General features: G+C 42.1%; 1 protein-coding gene across 5 annotated transcripts; it reads left to right on the top strand.

Moving 5' to 3' along the window:
* Positions 1–3,909: 3,909 nt before the first annotated feature.
* LOC115054421 (hexokinase-1) lies at positions 3,910–20,662 on the top strand. Of its 5 annotated transcripts, XM_029523697.1 has the most exons (19): positions 3,913–4,325; positions 6,626–6,788; positions 10,680–10,828; positions 11,564–11,683; positions 12,000–12,095; positions 12,316–12,415; positions 12,565–12,748; positions 13,131–13,286; positions 13,391–13,624; positions 13,726–14,030; positions 14,926–15,074; positions 15,269–15,388; positions 15,464–15,559; positions 16,404–16,415; positions 16,994–17,093; positions 17,256–17,439; positions 17,634–17,789; positions 18,616–18,849; positions 19,449–20,662. In XM_029523697.1, the coding sequence occupies exons 1-19, from the start codon at positions 4,263–4,265 to the stop codon at positions 19,597–19,599; spliced, it is 2,772 nt and encodes a 923-aa protein (XP_029379557.1). In that variant the 5' UTR covers positions 3,913–4,262; the 3' UTR covers positions 19,600–20,662. The 5 variants fall into 5 exon arrangements, with proteins under 5 accessions (XP_029353214.1, XP_029379557.1, XP_029348729.1 ...); XM_029492869.1 differs by lacking the exon at positions 16,404–16,415 and having other exon boundaries at positions 4,263–4,325; positions 19,449–19,599; XM_029497282.1 differs by lacking the exons at positions 12,000–12,095; positions 16,404–16,415 and having other exon boundaries at positions 4,263–4,325.
* Positions 20,663–20,910: the final 248 nt, after the last annotated feature.

Genomic DNA, 20,910 nt, shown 5'->3' with positions numbered 1-20,910 from the left:
AAGGCCTTTAGGATTAGGTTTATTAAGAATTACATCTAGTCATTAAGTGTGGGAGATTATTTTCTCGACTCCAGAAAGGTGCTTTGGGGATATTTAGTTGGAATCATGACATGGAATCACAAACTAGACAAAAAGGCAGTGCTAAAAAAATACGGCATTTAAAATGGTCGACTAAAAATAAAAACTAAATAATCATATATGATATATATATGATCATCATTATATGATCATGATATACGATAATATCATTAAGAAAATGTCTACTGAGCTAATAAATCAAGTGATAAGTAGGTCCATTTCCCATACACTTCAGTACAATCTCATCCATTCCCAGGGGCGTTGCCCCCTGATGGCTATTAGATAGAATGCAGGTTTAAGGCCTGACTTTGCTGCCCCAGAATATAAATCCACATTTGTCCGCAGTCATTCCTCACACACAAAACAACACAAACTGTGTTAACTGACACACAGTATTCAAACTGAAGTTCCAAAAACAGCAGAGAGAGCAAAAATAGGCACAATAAAAAAAAACTGTTCTGTACTTCACAGATCTCATATAGTCTGATTCTCCTAATAAATAAATACTTTTTTGACGATGGTAATGACAGACGTAAACGTGGCTGCAAATTTAAGAGAGTGCGGTCAAATCTTAAAAATGAGATGTCCTAACTCCAAAGTAATGAATCCTACATGTCCCATAATGCATCTTGGTCATGTGTTTCTTGACAACCTCTTGACAGCAGGTTTCAGCGAAGAGCTGAGAACTGACTGTCCTTTCAAACTTTGGTGGAATGACCCTTTAAAGCTGCATTTACTCAGTTATATGCTGCCACCTGCTGGCTGTTTGGTTGAAGTTCACATGTTGACAAGTTGATTAATCTTTCTGACTGTGTTTTTGTCATCAGGGACATTCACTGAGTTAATTATTTTAATTTTCTTTATTAATGATAAATTAATTTAAAAAAAACTATAAATTTAAAAGCTCTCGTTAATCAAAATTTTAAACACAATTTTACTAATAAATGTGATTTAGAATAAATAAAGAAATAAATACAATAAACAAGAAATCCTTGTTTTATCAATGATGAAATGTTTGCTTTGGCATTTTGCTGCAAAAACAGGAAACATAGTAAGATAAAGAAAAGAAGAGGTATTAATTAACAGAATATTTAGAAAGTAAAGACTTTACATTTAAATCTCTCTCCTGAGACAGATCTTGGGTCTGTTTTATTTTGGTAATCGAGAAAAAACAGATTTGCTTTAATTTGAATCCTCAACCTGTATTTTCTCACGTGTGTTTTTATTCCGAACTCGGTCAGGACATTTTTGTCGGTCCTGCTGAAGGCTGTTTGTGGTTCAGGTGGTGTGAGTTATTCAGGTTAAAAGGGTCCTCACAAAGACAGGAGTGTGTGTCTGTCTGCCTCCCCCCTTTGTGGCCCCCAGAGCTCTGCATGTTTGAAGGGGAATAAAAGAAATTATTGGAGCGTGATATTATGATGGAGCAGTCCGCAGGTTTGGGGGCCTCCTCACTGCAAACCAACTTCATTTTAGACTTTACTTCAGAAATGATATCTTGGAAATGATTGGCTTCATTTTCTTAAAACTTCTTCTTGATTAATTTTGGTTCTAGATGAATTGTCTTAATATTTTACGAGACCTGACCTGATGCTCTGGAACCATCAGGTCAGATTTTTCACTTCACACACCTGAAACTTGCATTCATTGACTTCATGATTTTTTCCTCCAGTGGCACTTATGCAGAAAGGGAAGTTAGAGAATGACACTGATATGAGTTTAAGGCAGTGGAGTGTCCTGACTGAATTCATTTGCTTCACACTTCACACACACACAGCGTTAAATTTGGTTTTGAATTGTTTCACACCCACACAACCATAATAATCTATAACAATTAGCTTCCTTTTAAATCTGATAATTTTTTGACCACATTTGTTTTATTATTCCAGTTTTGTTTTTTTCAAATGTGCACGTGTCTCTCTAAGGCTGCTGCAGCATCATTTTGTTGATTTTACTGACAAAATAAGGACACAAATGAAGGTCACCCTGAAGCAGCCATGACACCGGGCGGAATATTCTGCCTCACAGGGGAGAGAGTAAACGCTCAGCCCTCCCTCTCCCATTCTTTTTCCTTTTTACATCAGATGTGGGGGAAAGGCGACACGAGGAGGCCGCTCTTTTCATTCATGCAGTTAGAGACTTGTGATTGAATCCTGCAAAGGATGAAATGGGAGGAGGAGGAAGAAGAGGTGGGGGTGGGGGTCACAGGCTGGATAGAGAGGAATGAGGGAGGGAAGTCATCAGGGGGACATCAGGAGCTCTGCACGTCAACGAGTCAGCAGACAGAGCATTTTACGCAGAGCGTGGTGATGTAACTGAGCTGCGTGAGGGGAGAGAGGAGGGGTCGTCTTACTCTGGATAGCAACGCTGAGATTTGCTGCATCAGGCGACACCAGCGGTCTAAACAGCGCCTTCAAATCATGTGGTGCCGCCGGATGTTGGAGGGTGAAGCATGTCTGGATGCATTTTTTTTTTTTTTAGAGAAATGAGACATGATGAACTAAATATTAAGGTTAATTAAAAAAAAAAAAAAAAAGGATCCACCTGCTGCTTCATCAGGGTTGTTCCTCCTCAGGCCTCGACTGAATTAGTTTCTAATTTTCAAAATCTATTTAAAGCTATTTCCTTGTTATTAGAGACTAATAATGCTAACTTATACAAAAACTTAAGCAAAAACAAAAACTCAAGCAGCGAGTCCTCCAAGACAAAATTTGGAGCGGTTTACAAAGGTGAAAAAATGAAACTACAGTGTGAAATAAGACCTTTTCTTCAACAATCATTCTCCCTTGTGTGTAAAACACAGAGCTCCACAGAACGTTGTTTGAGCTTTCCAATCAGTCACTGATTTCTACCTGGAGCTGGAGGATTAACTGATGCAGAACGGCAAACAGGCTTTCCCCTGAATTCATTTTCATATGAAACTAACTGCTGCAACAAAGTGCACTTTTTAATCCTAATTTGGTTTACATATTACTTAGCTGTCAGTCAATGCCGCGTTCAAAAAGTAAGACATTATAATGCAAAAAACACTTTACATTTCAATTTGGGAACATTTTGTGTCACCTAAGATGTTTGAGTACTGAATTATGTTTGTCAGGAGAGAGCAGATCTCAAAAGGCGGAGGTCAGAACCCTGCAGGTCATCCTGAGAGGAAATGAAGGGGGAGATCTGATGGTATGTGAAATGTAAAGCTTCCTCCAGGCTGGAGAAACATGTCCTGGGGGGTCCCTTTGTTCTGTGTTAGAAAGGCACATACATGCAGTGAGATGAAAGCCTTCTGAGGTCAGGACTTAATATCCATGTTGAATTATATATTAGTTGGTTTGGATATCTTAGTTTCAGGCAAAATTTCAGGCAATTAAAAGCTGGTTGGAGAGATAAAGGGGTGGGGGGGGGGGGGGCGGGTGGGGGGTAGCTGTTCCAGGAGATAATAAAACATCACAAATCACCAGTCTGTGTATCCGACTATAATAATTTGTGTGCTTATTGCCCTTCAGCCGTTGGTGGATGCTGAGAGCGATGTGTGTGTTAGAGGACTGATGACATCATGGCGTGCTTGCCCTGCCCCTCTGTTGGTCCACATCTGGGTGCCGTGGAAACGTGTGGGACGTGCAGGCCGGGGGAGGGAGAGAGGCCGGTTATCGTGTAGATGCAGCTTCCTCCTTCAGCTCACAGCCACCCCCTCTTCTCTTTCTCTCTCCCTCTGCTGGGGTAGAAGAAGCCACCCTCCCCTCCCCTTTCTTCCTCGCATTCACTTCCCCAGCTCAGCCAATCAGGGCGCTCAGTGGGGGCAGGGCATAACACCAACTGCCACTCAGGAGCAGAGCTGTTGCATCTCCCTCAGAGCTGACTGGGAGCTGGAAGCTCAAAGGGAGGAGACACGGTCAAACCCGGCCTCTATGTGTCTGTGTGTGTTTGTGTGTTGAAGTGTGTGTGAGGTTGTGAGTGTGTGCCTGTCGCAGACTAGCAGGCCCGGCCGCTGCTGCTCTCCTGTTTCAGCAGACTTCTTTTCCCCTTTTAACCTTGCCACTGTCCTCAGCTCTGGCCTGCTTCCTCCTCCACTCCAGGATAAAGACAGATCAGCGTGGGCGGACAGGAAAGTAGAGACGGCAGCCCTCCCCTCCCTCCTTCTCTGCTCTCCAACCACCTAATAGTCGCTGACAGCTCCTGGCAGACGTGCAGGCAAGATGATAGCAGCTCAGCTTCTGGCCTACTACTTCACCGAGCTGAAGGATGATCAGCTGAAAAAGGTGAGCGAATGCAGCTTTGAATGCAACAGTGCTCCTTTTGTGTTGGACGTGTGGAGGAAAGGCGGGGGGGGGGTCGCTGTAAGGGGACAGCAGCCGGTTGGGCAGCCATGGATGCCGGTTCACAGTGACTCCATGTCAGCGTTGAGCTCTGGGGCGTAGCTGTGGGGCTGGGAGAGGAGGAGGATGCAGCGTTTGGGAAGAGGAGGATGAGGAGGCTGTGATGAACTCCCGTTTGGATTTGAATATATTTTAGTTAGTTTCAGCGCCTTTATGGGGTTTGACATGGATGTCCTTGACGGGGGTTGTGGTCAGTGAGCGTGGTGATGTGCTGCAGACACACCTTCATGATCGAGGCGCCTGAAGCAGACAGGTGTCTGTGAGTGGCTGTTCAGGAAAGTCGTGAGCTTTGCACGGGGAGGGCGGGGGGGGGGGGTTCCTCTACTGTTTCATCTCTTCTCTCTTTACTCCCATTATTCTTTTATGACCTCTGGCAAAGCCAACAAATATTCATTAGCAGAGGGCCATTGTTGCCATCAGTGAAATCTGACCTGGATCACAGTCTCCAGAGAAACTAACCTCAGGCTCTGCAGAAATTTGGATGAGATTACAGGCATGTAAGATGCTGCCACTGGGGGAGTCGGCAGCGTTGGGAGATTCATTCATGATGTCACGGTGTAGCATGCCCACGTGCCCCTTTGGGCAGAAGTAGGTCAAAGCAGGTTTACATGGTGACCTCCAGGTGGGAAAATATCATTTGAAAGAATAAACTGTGGAAATCCTGCAGCGGACCGATCCACTCAGCACCATATTAGGGATTTGGACAAATTTAGCAGCAGAGACCAACATGACTTCCTTTCAGACACAGAAGAGGAGTAACGACAAAACATGAACCGAAACAGCCAGGCAAAGTTTGGTCACGCCAAACTTTGGGGACTCCCACGTTTCCAAAGAAACCATGCTTAGCTCTTAGGTTAATGCGTGTGAAATGCTGATTCACATATCATGACGCTTTAGATTTTAATATATCAATCATGTCGGCATCACACAGCTGCAGTAAAATGCCAAAACGAGCTGATTCAGAACACACAGAAGAATAAATGTTAAGAAATGATCAAACTGCCTCGATACTGAACCTCCAAAAGACTGAAGGTGCAGAAGATGAGTAGGAAAATGTGATTTTCTGCTTATTACTACTGAGAATTCCTACAGGCCAATAATATTAAACAGACTGAGATGTTGTTACACCGCTGATCACATGAGCCTTTTTGACAGGCTAAGAATAGAAAAGCTACAGAGATGCCTGATGAGACACAAATGTGTGGACTGGTCCTCATGGCATTGAATAGACTGAACTGTGGTGTGCCTCATGGCATGCGCCGTGTGATTATGTAACAATAACAGTGAGTGTCCAGCACAGACACACTCCAAACAACCCATCAATTACATCCATCCATTAATTATAATTTAACATTCAAAGTGCACAAAGTAGGCATTTTTAGCAAACTGATTATCATCTTACTTTATTTTTTAAATATTATTTTATATAAAAAAACAAAAGAGGAGGACTTAAAATGTCGCTGCAGTGTTTTCCCTGTTTTGTGAATAATTTTCTAGAACACAGTCACAGCTCGGGGGCTGTGGGGGTCGAGGCACGCCCTGCCTCAGGCTTTATTCAACCTATTCAACCTGTATCGTTTTGTATTAAATGGATCAATCTATTGACACTTCAACTCCCACTCAGCCTCACTATTCACTCTCCTGAAAGGAAGTGGAAACACAGTCTAATAAATTGGGGACACAACGCTGTCCACCAATTCCAATAGTTAGATGGAGAGATATTGTATCTCGAGGGAAATTAAGGAGGAACAAATATTGATATTTGCTGAAGGTAGGTCGCTTCAGGGTGCGTAATGGCGATAAGGGCACTGATGACAGCTAAAGGCGATATTTTATTGATTTTTAAATCTGTGATGTATTGCTGACCAAATCAAAATCAAAATCAAACCAATCACAGTAAACGTAAGTCAACAGACATCAACGTACGTCTGAGTTGATAGAAATCAAGTATCTTTCATTAACACATTAACACATTAACTTCTCGGACCAAGTGAGAAAATAAAATGTGAGTAGAAGGCAGAGTTATTATTTTAATGTCACAGTGCTAATGTAGGGAAAGAAAAGAGGAGGACATGGATAATTTAGATTTTGATTGGTAGTTTTTGTTGGCTTGTGTTCACTTTAAAAGGTGGCTTTGTCTGCTAACATTTAAACTCACCCTCTGTTTGCGTTCTGTCCTTCAGATTGACAAATACCTCTACTCCATGCGTTTCTCGGACGAGACGCTGAAGGACATCATGAACAGGTTCCGCCGGGAGATGGAGAACGGGCTCGGGCATGACACCAACCCCACAGCCACCGTGAAGATGCTGCCCACCTTCGTCAGGTCCATCCCTGATGGATCAGGTACAGTGAACATGAAGTCAGGAACATGCGTGCTATTTCTGGCAACATCACTTGCACCAAAATGATCTTAAAACTCCTTTTGATGAGTGGAGAAAAATGCAGGAGAGGAGTTGGGCAGCTAAACGGAAAACTTGCCATGAAAAGGATTTGATTCCTTGGCTGCAGACTTCCTTAACATCTTCCTAAATGGAAGATAATTACTGAGTTAACAACTGATGAATATCTGTCACTGGTGTAATTAACTAAAATCTGATCTGGCCCACTGAGAGCTGGAATTATCTTATTTTGGTATGAAATAATTTAAAATGCAACAAAGAGAAATTATATTGAACACAGCAATAAAAAAAAAACATTTCCACCTTAAAGTAGCATGTTAATCCACACAGATTAATGAACCTGAGAGTCTGTTGTTTTAATTTAAATCAGTTAAAAGTGAATCCTCCTCTTCTCTCTGTACCTTTACAGTAACTGTGGTGGGTCACTTCCTGTATCTGCTTTAAAAAAAAAAAAAAAAAAAAAGTGCTGACACGTTAAGCCTCTTTGTGCTCAGGATTTGGACTCAGTAGATCACGTACGTTTTAGCCCCGGGGCTGACCAGCTCACACAGGCCGATCACATGATGTGTTCACCTCAGAGAACACAACCACAGCCAGATGAAAACCTGTCTATTGATGAGAGACATTTCATGACCTTCAGGCTTATATAACCCATTCACAGTATTAAATATCTACGGGGCGTGACAACAGTAGTAGCACACTAACTGCTACCCGCTGCCATCAGGATTGGGCTGTGTTTGTTTTGTAGATATTACCATACTGAGTTTTCAGTGGTGTTTAATAAGATGGATGAGTCATTGAACTATGAAATTAATACCATAATATCAACGCAGCCAAGGTAGAGATAAATTAGGATGATCCACTTCATATTAAAAAATCACCAGAGTTGGTATAATAATGAGAATTTATTCATATAATATTAAGGTAATAACATAACAGCCCATATATTAGTTCTTTTCTAATTATGGAACTATAATATTGAAATGAAAGGAAAAGTATTCTAACCATGCTTCATATTCAGGATGTTTTAATGATCACAATTAAAAAGTGCATCTTTGTGAAGATATTCTCTGGCAAACAAGATTTTAAGGCTTTAAAGTCCTCAGAGAAACCAAACCACTGCTCTGAGCGGCCGCTAACGTCACACCGGCCAAACTGGAGCGGTTCTCGTGTGCACACAGAAATAACACGAAGTGTCTGCCGGACATGACAAGGCCACTGGAGTGTGATGTGAGGTGTGTGTGTCTGTGCGTCTCTGTGTCACTGTCCCCTGCCTTCTCACACATTATAAATAGCAGCAGGTTCATACAGCTGCATCCACACGGATCAAGCAAAGGGCAAAGTTGAAACTGTGGCGATAATTAAAACTGAAAACATTTTAAATCTTAAGTTATGCTGGTTATGAGTGACGACAGACATGATGGACAGGACAACAGCAGACGGTTAATCTGACCCCTCAGAGGAGACTCTCTGTGTCCCGAAGAAGAATGACTGAACTCTACGGATGTAGTAACACACAGTCCGTTCATTTTAAATGCCATTTTAAAATCCTGTCTGATATAATGAACTTCTTTTTAAAGTAAACTGTGTTTAGCTTCAGTCACCAGTCAACCCAAGTCGCAGTCCTCTGTGACATTATCCCTCCGTTTGTAAATTGGCCGCCGCCGTCTTGGTAATCTGAAACAAGAAGATGTCATTTTTTTACATTTCTAATCCTGATTGGATGGTAACATCTGTCAATCACACAATAGCCCCGCCCCCTATGCCCTCCCCTCCTTTCTGGTCTGTTTCCCTCTAAATGGAGCATCATTTAAAAAATGAACATCATGTTGTGTTGCAGATTCAGACCATAAACTCATCAGGAAAACATTTGCTGAGGAGGAGGAGGGACATTTTTCCCATAGACTTCAACACAATCTCATTTACCACCAATGCAGGTTTAAGGCTCTTCAACATCGACTTGGCTTTACAGACCCAAAACTTACAGCATTAATTTTCATAGACCGTCTGCTGTACTAACTGACTTTTGACAGTTTTAAAGTCCAACACTCGTTTAACCGCGTTAACTCTTTAAATTCACTCTTTTCCTCGAAGTAATCGGTTTTTGTTGGAGATGATGATGTTTTGGAATATCAGACTGACGCCGCTGAGAGAGGAATGTTATGTTCACCTAGCTGGTAGACAAAGACTCAGACACGGATTCTCTTTGGGATCTAAAGCCACAATGAGGCCACCTGCTCTGAAAAATGACTCACAACCTCAGTTCAGTTTGTCGCCGGAATTTAAAACGAGGATTCAATTTAAGAATGTCAACCACATTTCTCCTGTCAGACCGAACTTCCAAACGAGACTCGCGCTCTGCAGCATGTCAGTAACAGATCTTTATGTCAAGCCTGGTCATGTCTCATTCCAGTTAGGGCACGGGGATAAATAGCATAACGCAGCAAACACTCAGAGTCACAGCGGCACTAAATGAAGAACATTGTTGTGTTGGGAGGCAGGATGTGATGCCATTTTAATATCACCCAAAGGTCAAAGGTCGATAGATGTGCATTCACACGTTATCATGTGTTCCGACTCAGCGTCACTTCTGTAGGACATAAGTGTCAAACACACACCTGAAAACGCTGACTTTAAAAAACACAAATACAAAATGACCAAACCTAAGAAGCATTTAGAGCAGGCGACAACCTGTTGTTTCAAAATGCAGACTAACAAGTAAGTTCCCTTTTCAATCATTAAAGTGAGACCAACTCTGTATTCAATGTTACGAGAAAGATCTTTGTGCAGAGGATGGAGTTACATTTTGGGCTTTTTGCCTGAAGCAACCCTCCATCTCCTCATCCGGCTGGCAGCTCAGTGCACATAAAAGAGTTCTACTCAAATTTGGCAAATTACACATTTCTAATGTGCATGTTTGCCTGCCATGTCTGAAGTTACATTGGTGTTCAGGTTGTGGATCTTTTTAACCTCAGTGATTGGTGTGCTGTTTTGTGTTTCATCAAAGACCTGTCTCACCTCTGGACATTCTGCTATGGCATCAATCCCAGTAATGGCATGTGAGGAGTAACAAAGCCTCCCTTTTTTATTTTGTCGTTATTGCGTCATTTCACAGGTGAAATGGGTGAAATGACACAAGAATGGCAAAATTACTGCACCACAAAATATCCATCCTACCATCAGAACAGGAGTGAGTGCTTTGGGATTCTTAGGTGACATGCTTGGAGATGTTTTAAAAAAAAAATAAAAATAAAAAAAAAAGCAACTTATATATTTGCAAATTACCAAGTCCATTTAAAGCTAACATAATCTTACTACGACGCACATTTAATTCACCCATCAAAACATTTAATATTGGCAAAATAGAGTTTTTAGAGTGAAATTAACATTTAATATTTCTTTCCTCAGGTCAGTTCATTGGGCCCTATGTTAATTTAGAGCATTTAATAGAATCCTTTAATATTATAAATCATCTCTGCCTCCCATTTCTATCTTTGACTTTTACTAATTCCCAGTTTATGAAGTACAGCTAGCTAAAACTATTGTAAACAGTCTTGTGGTAAATCTCATTGCAGCCTCATCAAGGTTATAATTTTCAGTCAAACTATTTTAAAGGCTTGTTGATTAAAATTTAAGGTTATTTCGAAGCCTGTAGCTGAACTCCAACACATAATAGCGGCCGATATTTCTGTTACGTTCCGGTCTGTTTAGTAAATGTGGGCAGGGTAAATAACAAACCCTCAACTGATCATTATCATCCAGAGAAATAAAAAAGAAGAACCAGTCGAGCAGATTTCCATGTTTTTTAAAAAAAATCAGTTTTCTCCTTCTGCAGAAAAGGGAGACTTCATAGCTCTGGACCTCGGGGGGTCAAATTTTCGGATTCTGCGCGTAAAAGTGACACACGACAAGAAGCAGCCGGTTCAGATGGAGAGCCAGGTCTATGAGACCCCCGATGACATCACGCACGGGAGTGGAACGCAGGTAAATGTTCAAAAAATGTTGTGTTAAAATGTCCACCAGCCTTAGATGGAAACTGCTCTGGATATCTTATTGTGTTAAAGCCCAGATCATCAGCAGTGAATTATTTCCAGTCCAAACAATCAGTGTTTGTGTCAGCCCTCCTCACAGCTCAACGGTGTTTAAGGTCAGAGCGGGGAACAATGAGTGTAAACCAATCCAAGTAAAACCAGGAATAATAACAGTGACGTCAGAACCTGCACTGACCCACAACAGACTTGTAGAGAACAGCTGGCGGTCGAATTGTAATGCGATAACCAAAACACGGGCGGCTGTGTGAGGCCGTCTGATTGGCTCAGAGCAGGACTCCCACAGACAGGACGGCACAGATGCTGCTTCATGAAACGTCCAGGGGACAGCTGGTTAAAAAAAATGAAACGGGGTATTTGAACAGGTTTTGTTAACAAAGAGGGTTCTTTGCTTTGCAGGCAGTTTGGTCAAATATAACATTTTGCAGTCGGCCTTTAGAGCCTAGCTCTGACATTAAATGAAGAAATTAAATGTTTGCATAATATTATGAATGTTTGTGTTGCGGTTGTAAATCAACCACATCTTGTCTTGTGAATCTGTTACCAAGCAACTAAATGGCACATCTGGTATAATGGACCTTTAACACTGAAGCTGTGATTCATTAATAAATGTGTGTTTTATGTTTTCGGGGTGCTGTCTGCAGTGATGATGTCCCCTTTCTCTTTGCAGCTCTTTGCTCATGTTGCAGATTGTCTGGGCGATTTCATGGAGAAACAAAAGATCAAGGATAAAAAGCTTCCTGTGGGATTTACGTTCTCCTTCCCCTGTGCCCAAACCAAACTGGATGAGGTAAACATCTCAACAAGAATCTCTTTCTGAACTCAGCCTCCATTTACTCAACACTTAGAATCCTTTTTAAAATATTTTAGACCTTTTAATCCACAGACATAAGCCGTATGAAAGATTTGGGGGAAATTTTGATTGAAGCATTTTGTAAAAGGGAAAGAGAACTTAATGTTAAAGCCATTATTGTAGAAATTGCTCATGAATGGGGTTTTTGGAGAGGGTTTGTGTGGTTAGAATAACAATTCACAGACATTTGGGACTTGCCAAGTCTGTCTAACTGTAACTTAAGTTTGGCCTCATGAAGACACTTCTGTCACAGGCGGTCTTAGTAACATGGACAAAGAAGTTTAAGGCCAGTGGTGTGGAAGGTATGGATGTTGTGAAGCTTCTGAACAGGGCCATTAAGAAACGAGGGGTAAGTTCTTATTCCCTTCTTCCTTTAAGACAATTAAGAAACAAACATGACTTTTCTGTCAAGTAGTTATATACTTCAGTGTTTTGTTTGTTTTTTTTTCTGGTCTAAAAGCAATTTAAAAATCGAAATAATAATAATACTAATAATTTGGGCTACGATGTAAGAGCTAAGGTAGACTTTTGGAAACCTCCAAGTCTTTGACTGAATCGTGTCTCTCCAGGACTACGAGGCCGACATCATGGCGGTGGTGAATGACACAGTTGGCACCATGATGACCTGTGGATTTGACGATCAGCGTTGCGAAGTGGGCATCATTATAGGTAAAGACGCAGAGCGCCTTAAAGAACAATGAGCTCAGTTCTACATGTGAGGGCGCCAAAGGTATTATAATCTCAGCCCGGTGTATTACCCTGCACTCTGCACACCGAGCCACAGAGGACGGGAGTCATTCACCTCTGTATTCCTTCAGGAACGGGGACAAACGCCTGCTACATGGAAGAACTACGTCACATCGACCTGGTGGAGGGAGACGAAGGCCGGATGTGCATCAACACCGAGTGGGGGGCCTTTGGGGATGATGGATCCCTGGAGGACATTCGCACAGAGTTTGATCGTGAGATCGACAGGGGGTCTCTCAACCCTGGGAAGCAGCTGTAAGAGTTTCCTTTTTAATAATCGGCTGCTTTTGACCTGTTTAATGTCAAATTAAATTTTAAAAAGCATCCCAGTGAACACACCTGTTGATATGTAGCCAGACCGACAACATTGTTTCATCTATTACAACAAAGCGTTACGGTTGAATTCCCAAGAAGCTCTGGCCTTTTGTCATTTTTATTTTACACACTTTTCTAGAAAAGAGCTCCTTTTGTTTCTTAACTTCAACCGTGACGTTACATAACAGATAAAAACGGCCTCAAATTCCATCTGCCAAGCATCTGTCAATTCAGCTGGGGGCCTTTGAGGAGAAGATGAAATGACTAATGCTGTCAACGATATCTACAAGTCTTTGTCTGAAGACGCTTTCTCTCTGTGCAGGTTTGAAAAGATGGCCAGCGGGATGTACATGGGAGAACTGGTTCGACTCATCCTGGTTAAGATGGCCAAGGAGGGCCTGCTTTTTGAGGGACGGATAACCCCTGAGCTCCTGACCAAAGGAAAAATTGAGACGAAACATGTCTCGGCGATTGAAAAGTGAGCGAGGCGAACTTTAAAAGTCAACCAATTGTGGAAACTTAAAACAAAAACTGCAGGTCCTTCTAGGTGACATTCTCAACAACGAATACTTTTGATTTCAGGACTAAAGAGGGACTGAAGAAATGCATGGAGATCCTGACGAGGCTCGGGGTCGAGCCTTCAGATGAAGACTGCCTGGCTGTGCAGCACGTCTGCACCATCGTATCTTTCCGCTCAGCAAATCTGATTTCTGCGACACTGGGAGGAATCCTCTCACGCCTTAAGGAAAACAAAGGAGTCGTGCGCCTCCGCACCACCGTGGGCATCGACGGGTCCCTCTACAAGATGCACCCACAGTGAGTAACGACTCCTTTCTAATCCTCCTAATATTTAAACTTTCTCAATGCAGAGCAAGTCCTTCTTTCTTTCTTGAGAATATCGTCTTCCCTCTGAACAGATATGCTCGCCGTCTGCACAAGACGGTGCGTCGCTTGGTCCCAGACTCAGATGTCCGCTTCCTGCTGTCCGAGAGTGGGAGTGCGAAGGGTGCAGCCATGGTGACGGCGGTGGCATACCGACTGACGGAGCAGGCGCGCCAGATTCAGGAGACTCTGGCAGAGTTCCGGCTGAGCAAATCCCAACTGTTGGAAGTGAAGAAACGCATGAGGATGGAGATTGAAAGAGGCCTAAAGAAGGACAGCCACAAGGAAGCTGCGGTCAAGATGCTGCCCACCTTTGTCCGAAGCACACCAGATGGATCAGGTGATTAAAAGGGATGCGTGGAGAGCGTTTTTTGCACTTTTTTTCCTCCTATCTTTAAAGATGAAGGAATGAATGTATATATTTTTTGATCCTGCAGGTCACTCCTCTCTGTTATCACCAAACAAAGGCATAAAAATACTCAGTACATCTCTGGTCTGATAATTAAGGCCCTCGTGAGTAACTGGGCACAGAATGGGAAGTGTGTTAATACATATGTCAGCTCACTGGGTGACAAATGATTGATTGACATTAACCACACATCACAAATTATTCCAAGGAGTTGTTCTGTTTTTTTTGTGCCTTCTGAAGAAAGGCCGCAGTTACATTCTACAGAAGGTATTTAAAGCATCCAGACCGCTGTCTTCAGTGAGCTTGATCAAAGTTTTACCCAAAAACATCTGTTAACAACTAATAAGAAAATGTTAATCACGTTTGTTGGATTGTGTGTCTTGTGGTTTCCGTCTTCCCGTGTAAATCACACCAGATAATTGTGCTCACGTTATCAGCTCGGACGTCAGAGTATCGCATGAAAGAAGGGGGGAAAACAACAAAATCAGAGTTCATCCACCTCAGTGTGGTGTATGGAAGTTTCTAAATATTTACACCATGGACTCAGCCTCTTCTGAAGCTTTGCCTGCTTGGCCTTTCTCCAAAATCAGTCACAAGTGAATCTGGTTCTTCCACATTTCTTCAGAGCCAAAATCAGTCAACCATCACCGCTTATGTATGATAACTAATGACAGCAAAGTGATTGACAAATCTAAATAGAACTTCAAAGTTGTGAAACACTGAGATGTCAGTCTGAAGAAAATCAGGTAGCAATGTTTCTTCTCCATCTACATCAATATAGCAGAAGTGCGTTTTGTATTCAGGCTAACATGGCTTTGTTTTTTAGAGAACGGTGATTTCCTCGCTCTGGACCTCGGAGGCACAAACTTCCGCGTACTTCTGGTAAAGATTCGCAGCGGGAAGAGGAGATCGGTGGAGATGCATAACAAAATCTACGCTATTCCCATAGAAGTCATGCAGGGTACTGGTGATGAGGTAAGCAGGATCTCTCACTGATGTGGAAATGACTCCTGGTTCACTCTAACTGCTTGGAAACAGATTTAATCCTACACATCTTTGGAAAAAGCTTAATTCCTATTTGTGCTTCACATCTATCAGGGCCATACTCAGAATCAAACCCCACAGAGCTCTAATATATACACAACTAAAAATATGAATGTCCCCTGCAGCTCTTTGACCACATTGTGCACTGCATCTCTGACTTCCTGGACTACATGGGAATGAAAAGCGCCCGACTGCCGCTGGGTTTCACCTTCTCCTTCCCCTGCCATCAGACCAGTCTGGACGCAGTATGTTCTCTACAAATCGCCTTCAAATTGCTTGATTATTAGCAGTTTCCCAGTTAAGTGTCATGTGCTCCGCAGGGTATTCTTGTCACCTGGACTAAAGGCTTCAAGGCCACAGACTGTGAAGGTGAAGATGTGGTCGAGCTCCTTCGGGAAGCAATTAAGAGGAAAGAGGTAAAAAGAAATGTATCCCATTCAATCTGTTGGTAGAGCCACAACAACAGGAACAAAAGCAGACACTATTGTTATATGTCTGAGGTATTATTTGATCAAGGTTTGCTCAAACCTAAGTAAAAATGTACTTAGTCAATTGATTCAACATTGAAAACGCTTTTATGTTTTATATCCTTTGTATTTTCCATTTTCCTTCGGGATAACATTAACTTCTTACTTCCACCAATGCGGTTTTTCTTTGGACAGCGTTAAACCCTGAAGGAATTCATAAAAGCTTGTTGCTGTTGTTTTTGGACCAACGCAGCTTGAATAATATGGGTTCTGATTGGCCTATTTAAATATCGTAGGCTGATTGGCAGAGCTATTAGCTTGTGGCACTTTAGCAGCATTTTTATGTGTAATTTAAGCTCTTAGAGAAGAAACGTCTGTTTTTTTTCCACTCTTTTTATGATTCTAGTGTTTTAGTCTGATAAAGTCTAGAAACTAAAACCTTTTCTGCTGAACAAACAGCAACCAAAAAAAACATCTAATAGAGCTATTAAAATAATTGAACACAAAAATACTTTAAAGGTTACAACAAATAATGGAACAGTTAAATAGTGTAGAGCACAGGCCAACCCTGACACCCTGACACATTGAACAAAGCGTGAACGGTTTTAGTTTTACAGCCACTTTACCCCCACTGCACGAACCCACAGCAGTGTCCTGGGGCATACATTAAAGAAGGCCCATCCCTCATCATAAATAATCCTATTTTCCTTATTTACTATTTTTGTTTTTGTGAAGTTTTTATATTGACATGCCACCAACTTTTTCAGTAATTGTAATGATTTCACCCTTTTAGATGGAGGAGCCAGTACGTATTCAGTGACCGTAAATAATTAACGGACAGGACTGCAGCAGTGTGCGGTTGTTGTTGTTAAAGCATGGAAAAACCTCACTTTGATGATGTGGAAGAGTGTGTTAATTAAACTGTGTGTGTCAGGACTACTGGATCGTGCGGCTCTCTGAGACAGAGTGTGTATTTCATTGTATAGTTTGTGTAGGAATGTGAGTGAACTGCATCGTGCTCTGAGTGACGCTGGAAATGTTGCCAAGCCTGATATTAATCCCTGCACCCTCTCAGAAACAACTGTTGGATATAAACTACTGATTCAAGCTTTCGTTTGTTTTTGGGGTTTTTTTACAGGATGGAAATCTAGACAAATTAGTACATTTATGTTTAATAAATCCTTGATGGGAACTCAGTTTTGCTCAAAGTCTTGCAGATAAGTGTTGTTTATGAGTAACTAAATTATTCTGTATGTGGATTCGTTGGATAATAACACAAAACATGAGTTCTGATTTATGTAAAGTGGTGACAGCATGAACATGTATGTGATTCCGTTGTATTAAAGCCTGACACTCATTTTCCTTGTTTTTTTTTTTTGGTAGGAGTTTGAGCTGGATGTGGTTGCCATAGTGAACGACACTGTGGGGACGATGATGACTTGTGCGTATGAGGAGCCCAGTTGTGAGGTGGGACTGATTGCAGGTGAGTTCGGAACTGGTGTTTTTAAAAAGGTAAACAGTGTTTAACTTTTTATGCTGAAAGATCTTAAAGTTAATCTATAGTTGGCGTTGGATTTGTGTAGTCGCAAACTAAAAAGGTACCGGTTAGACTGGAGTGTGCTGAACTGAGACTGTTTCCTGACAGGGACGGGAAGCAACGCCTGTTACATGGAGGAGATGAGGAACATCGAGATAGTGGAGGGGAACGAAGGCCGCATGTGCGTAAACATGGAGTGGGGTGCGTTCGGGGACAACGGCTGCCTGGATGACATCAGGACGCAGTACGACCAGGCGGTGGACGAGAACTCGCTCAACGAAGGCAAACAAAGGTAAGGAGTCATTCAGTATCGAATCAGACCGTGTCTCTGTATCTCCACGGCTGGTTTGAGTAGCTCTCCTGTTCAAGCTCTGGCTCATATCACAGCAGATGATCCAATGAAATAAGCAAAAAGAATCAACTCTGATGATGCATCGCCCATTAAAGATAAGAGAGATAAGATTTGTCTCTTCCTCTTGCGGTCAGATATGAGAAGATGTGCAGCGGCATGTACCTGGGAGAGATCGTCAGGCAGATTTTGATAGACCTGACGAAACGCGGCTTCCTCTTCCGGGGACAGATCTCAGAGACACTGAAGACCAGAGGCATTTTTGAGACAAAGTTCCTGTCACAGATAGAGAGGTGAGTGTTTGCTTTGCTTTGTTTGTGCTTTAAACAACACTACTGTTGCACACTACTTTTCTGGTTCAGTTAGTTTTATCATTTTCTTAAATTAAAAAATGACAGATTGTTAAGCAAATTATTTTACTGAACCAAAATTAGCAGTCAACTGTGAAGATTACAAAACCAATAGACTATTTAGTGGCTTAAGGCTCCAGTCAGTTTGCACTAATTACATTTATTAATTGATAGAGAGAAAAAAGATCTATTTCTTTACCAACAGGATTTTTAATACGAGTCAATTTTGTTGAATCAATTTTCTCCTATCTGACAACAGCCATTTGTTTTCCCGTTTGTTTTCTACAAATTAAGAAACTCACGGTGCAAAGATAATTTCTAAAAAGTCAAAGTCAAAATGATTTAACAGCATTTAAATTGTTTGTCAAAGCAGACAAGACTTTGCTGTAAAGGATTATTTAAGTATATAGAGCAGGTGCCATTTTCGTTTTTTAGTGAAATAAAGATAAAATGGTAATTTTCAGAGAAGTCATAAATCTGAAACACCAGAAAGTCTGCAGCCCTTTAAAATATCTGTCACTACACAACCTCTGGTATGATTTAGTGGATAACTGCATGGGAGCATGTGCTTAAGGGTCATTGTTCACAGAAAAGTAACATCGAGGGGGGGTACCACACCTAGGAATAAAAGCAGGAGGGGGTAGCAATGTGACGACTTGAGTTTATACACCGTTTAAGCCTACCTTAGCCTCCGGGAACAGCTGTGAGGTATCCGGTGTCTCTCCTGCTGTTGGCTGACCTCTGACATTCCCTCCCCCGTCCTCCGCAGCGATCGTCTGGCGCTGCTGCAGGTCAGGGCGATCTTGCAACAGCTGGGGCTAGACAGCACCTGTGATGACAGTATTATCGTCAAGGAGGTGTGTGGTACAGTGTCCCGCCGCGCAGCTCAGATCTGTGGAGCCGGAATGGCTGCTGTGGTGGACAAGATCCGTGAGAACAGAGGCCTGGACCACCTGGACATCACCGTGGGCGTGGATGGCACGCTTTACAAGCTGCACCCGCAGTAAGTCATACGGATAGGGACATAATGGAGGGTGTGTTTGGGATGAGGGGAAGTTCATTCATTAGAAAATACTACAGTGCATATTAAAAGTCATCACCCTTCCTATATTTTAATAGTTATTTGAGGATGTTTCTGATTTATTTTATCTCATTGTATGCACAAACATTACCTCTAAAATCTCAGAGGACATATTTAAGGCTGTTCATGAATTTTTTGCCAATGTTGGGAGGGGTTAGCCAGACATTCCCTGGAACAATTTGGAGACGGACATATCAAAGACTAACATTTAAGTGGGGGACTATCAGAGAGATTAATCAATAGCGAAAATGATCTTTCCTCGCAGCTGCACAAGTAACAGGAGCTGCAGCAAACAGGTGTTAAGTTTGACTGACCACATTTTGTTTCTCTAGCTGTGGTAAATGGTCCACTCACAGTGCTTAGAAGCCACATTAACCCATTCATGCTCATGCAGTACTCTGTACAAACACAAACACCAAATCACAAATCCATAATATCTACATCACATTTTCTTCCATTCAGTAACAATCTGCCTTCTGACTGGTTTCCTGTTACCCCCCCACACACGCTTTCTCCCTCAGCTTCTCACGGATCTTCCACCAGACAGTGAAAGAGCTCGCCCCCAAATGTGACGTCAACTTCCTGCTATCCGAGGACGGCAGCGGCAAGGGGGCTGCCCTCATCACTGCCGTCGGCTGTCGCCAGAGAGAGATGGAGGCGCAACAGCACTGAGGAGTTTCGCCCCCGTTTGGCCTCTAGAACTACCTGCTGCTCCACCGTGACCTTCACCCACCGCACAGCCCAACTCCATCTCCCCTTGGCAGCCGTGACTCCACCTCTGCCCGACCTGGCCCCCGCACAGCCAGAGAGACATGCTGCACGCATAGGGAATTAAAACTGAAGATCTAAATATTTATGCTGCAACAGAGGGTTTATTATTTCCACGTTTGTACACTTTCCTCAATAGCTTGTCAATAATCTGATAACTCTAAACTCCTTAGGTGTCCAATATTTGTGTATTGCTAATTTTATTTTTATATGAAGGCAAATATATAGTTGTATTTATATAACTGAGGCCACTTTTAACGAAGTCATCAGAGGTCATTAGGACGTTGCACACAGACACAAGTAAATGTCTGCACTTTTTATACAAGAGAGCCGCAGCATTTCAATGTAACTTCCAAACAAATGACCTCCTTCTCACTGAATGAAGAAACAAATTTTTACAGGCGCCACTGGTTAAGGCAACCGACTCCAAAAGGGCTCGCTACAAAGAGGGTTGAATGCAAGAGTCACGGCTGTTAAAGTCATCTTCATTTTACGTGCAACATGCTCACGCAACTTGCTAAGCTACTAACCCCTCTTCGTGAATCCCATGGTAACTCACATTTTAATGTACTTCATCAGCACCGGCACCATTTATTCCTTAAGAGCTGAGAAGGTAGAAAAAAGCCCTAGCGGAAGTGTTAGCATATCCTGTTTTGTGAACTACTATACTTTTGGTGTTGTGATAAAGCCCACCTCTACTCACTGTATGTGCAAAGAATAAATGTTTATTGGGTACCATGAAAACGAGTGGATAGTATGAGCGCTTTTGTGTGTATTTGTCAGTGTGTCTTCTGTAACCACCTGTAGCTTTAAATGTCCAAAGCTCTGTCAAAACTGCATGCCTTACATTAAGACAAAGGACAGTACCGGATCATTTCCTTTCTCGTTTTTATTTTCTAAATCATTATCGATTTGTGATTGACGCAGTGAAAAGTGGATGCATTAAATTATATTTTGTTGTGGAATACTTCCTGTCTCTTTCTTAAAAGTGATGTGAGGCATGTGGAAACTGAAATTTCTAGACAGACAAAAGACATTAACCACAGCAAACGTTAAACTGCACAGTTTTACAGACAAAGGAGGAGAGATATTTGCCAAAAGCTGTCATTGTGTTGTTGATTTATGGGCATTAATCATTTTTTAGTTAACAGACATTTGCCGCTTCCTAATTATGAAAATTGGCCTTGTCTGTAGGGGAGTTTAGCATCTTTCCGA

The sequence above is a fragment of the Echeneis naucrates genome, chromosome 1 (assembly GCF_900963305.1).
Source record: "Echeneis naucrates chromosome 1, fEcheNa1.1, whole genome shotgun sequence".
NCBI lineage: Eukaryota > Metazoa > Chordata > Actinopteri > Carangiformes > Echeneidae > Echeneis > Echeneis naucrates.
Note: the sequence above shows the minus strand (reverse complement) of the source record. Positions and strands in the feature narration are given on the sequence as shown.

Excerpts from the sequence above, each read along its gene's own strand:
- LOC115054421 (XM_029523697.1), top strand. The coding sequence starts at position 4,263 with ATGATAGCAGCTCAGCTTCTGGCCTACTACTTCACCGAGCTGAAGGAT. Across the intron at positions 11,684-11,999 it reads CCCAAACCAAACTGGATGAG|GCGGTCTTAGTAACATGGAC; the intron begins GTAAACATCTCA and ends CTTCTGTCACAG. Across the intron at positions 17,094-17,255 it reads TGAGGTGGGACTGATTGCAG|GGACGGGAAGCAACGCCTGT; the intron begins GTGAGTTCGGAA and ends GTTTCCTGACAG.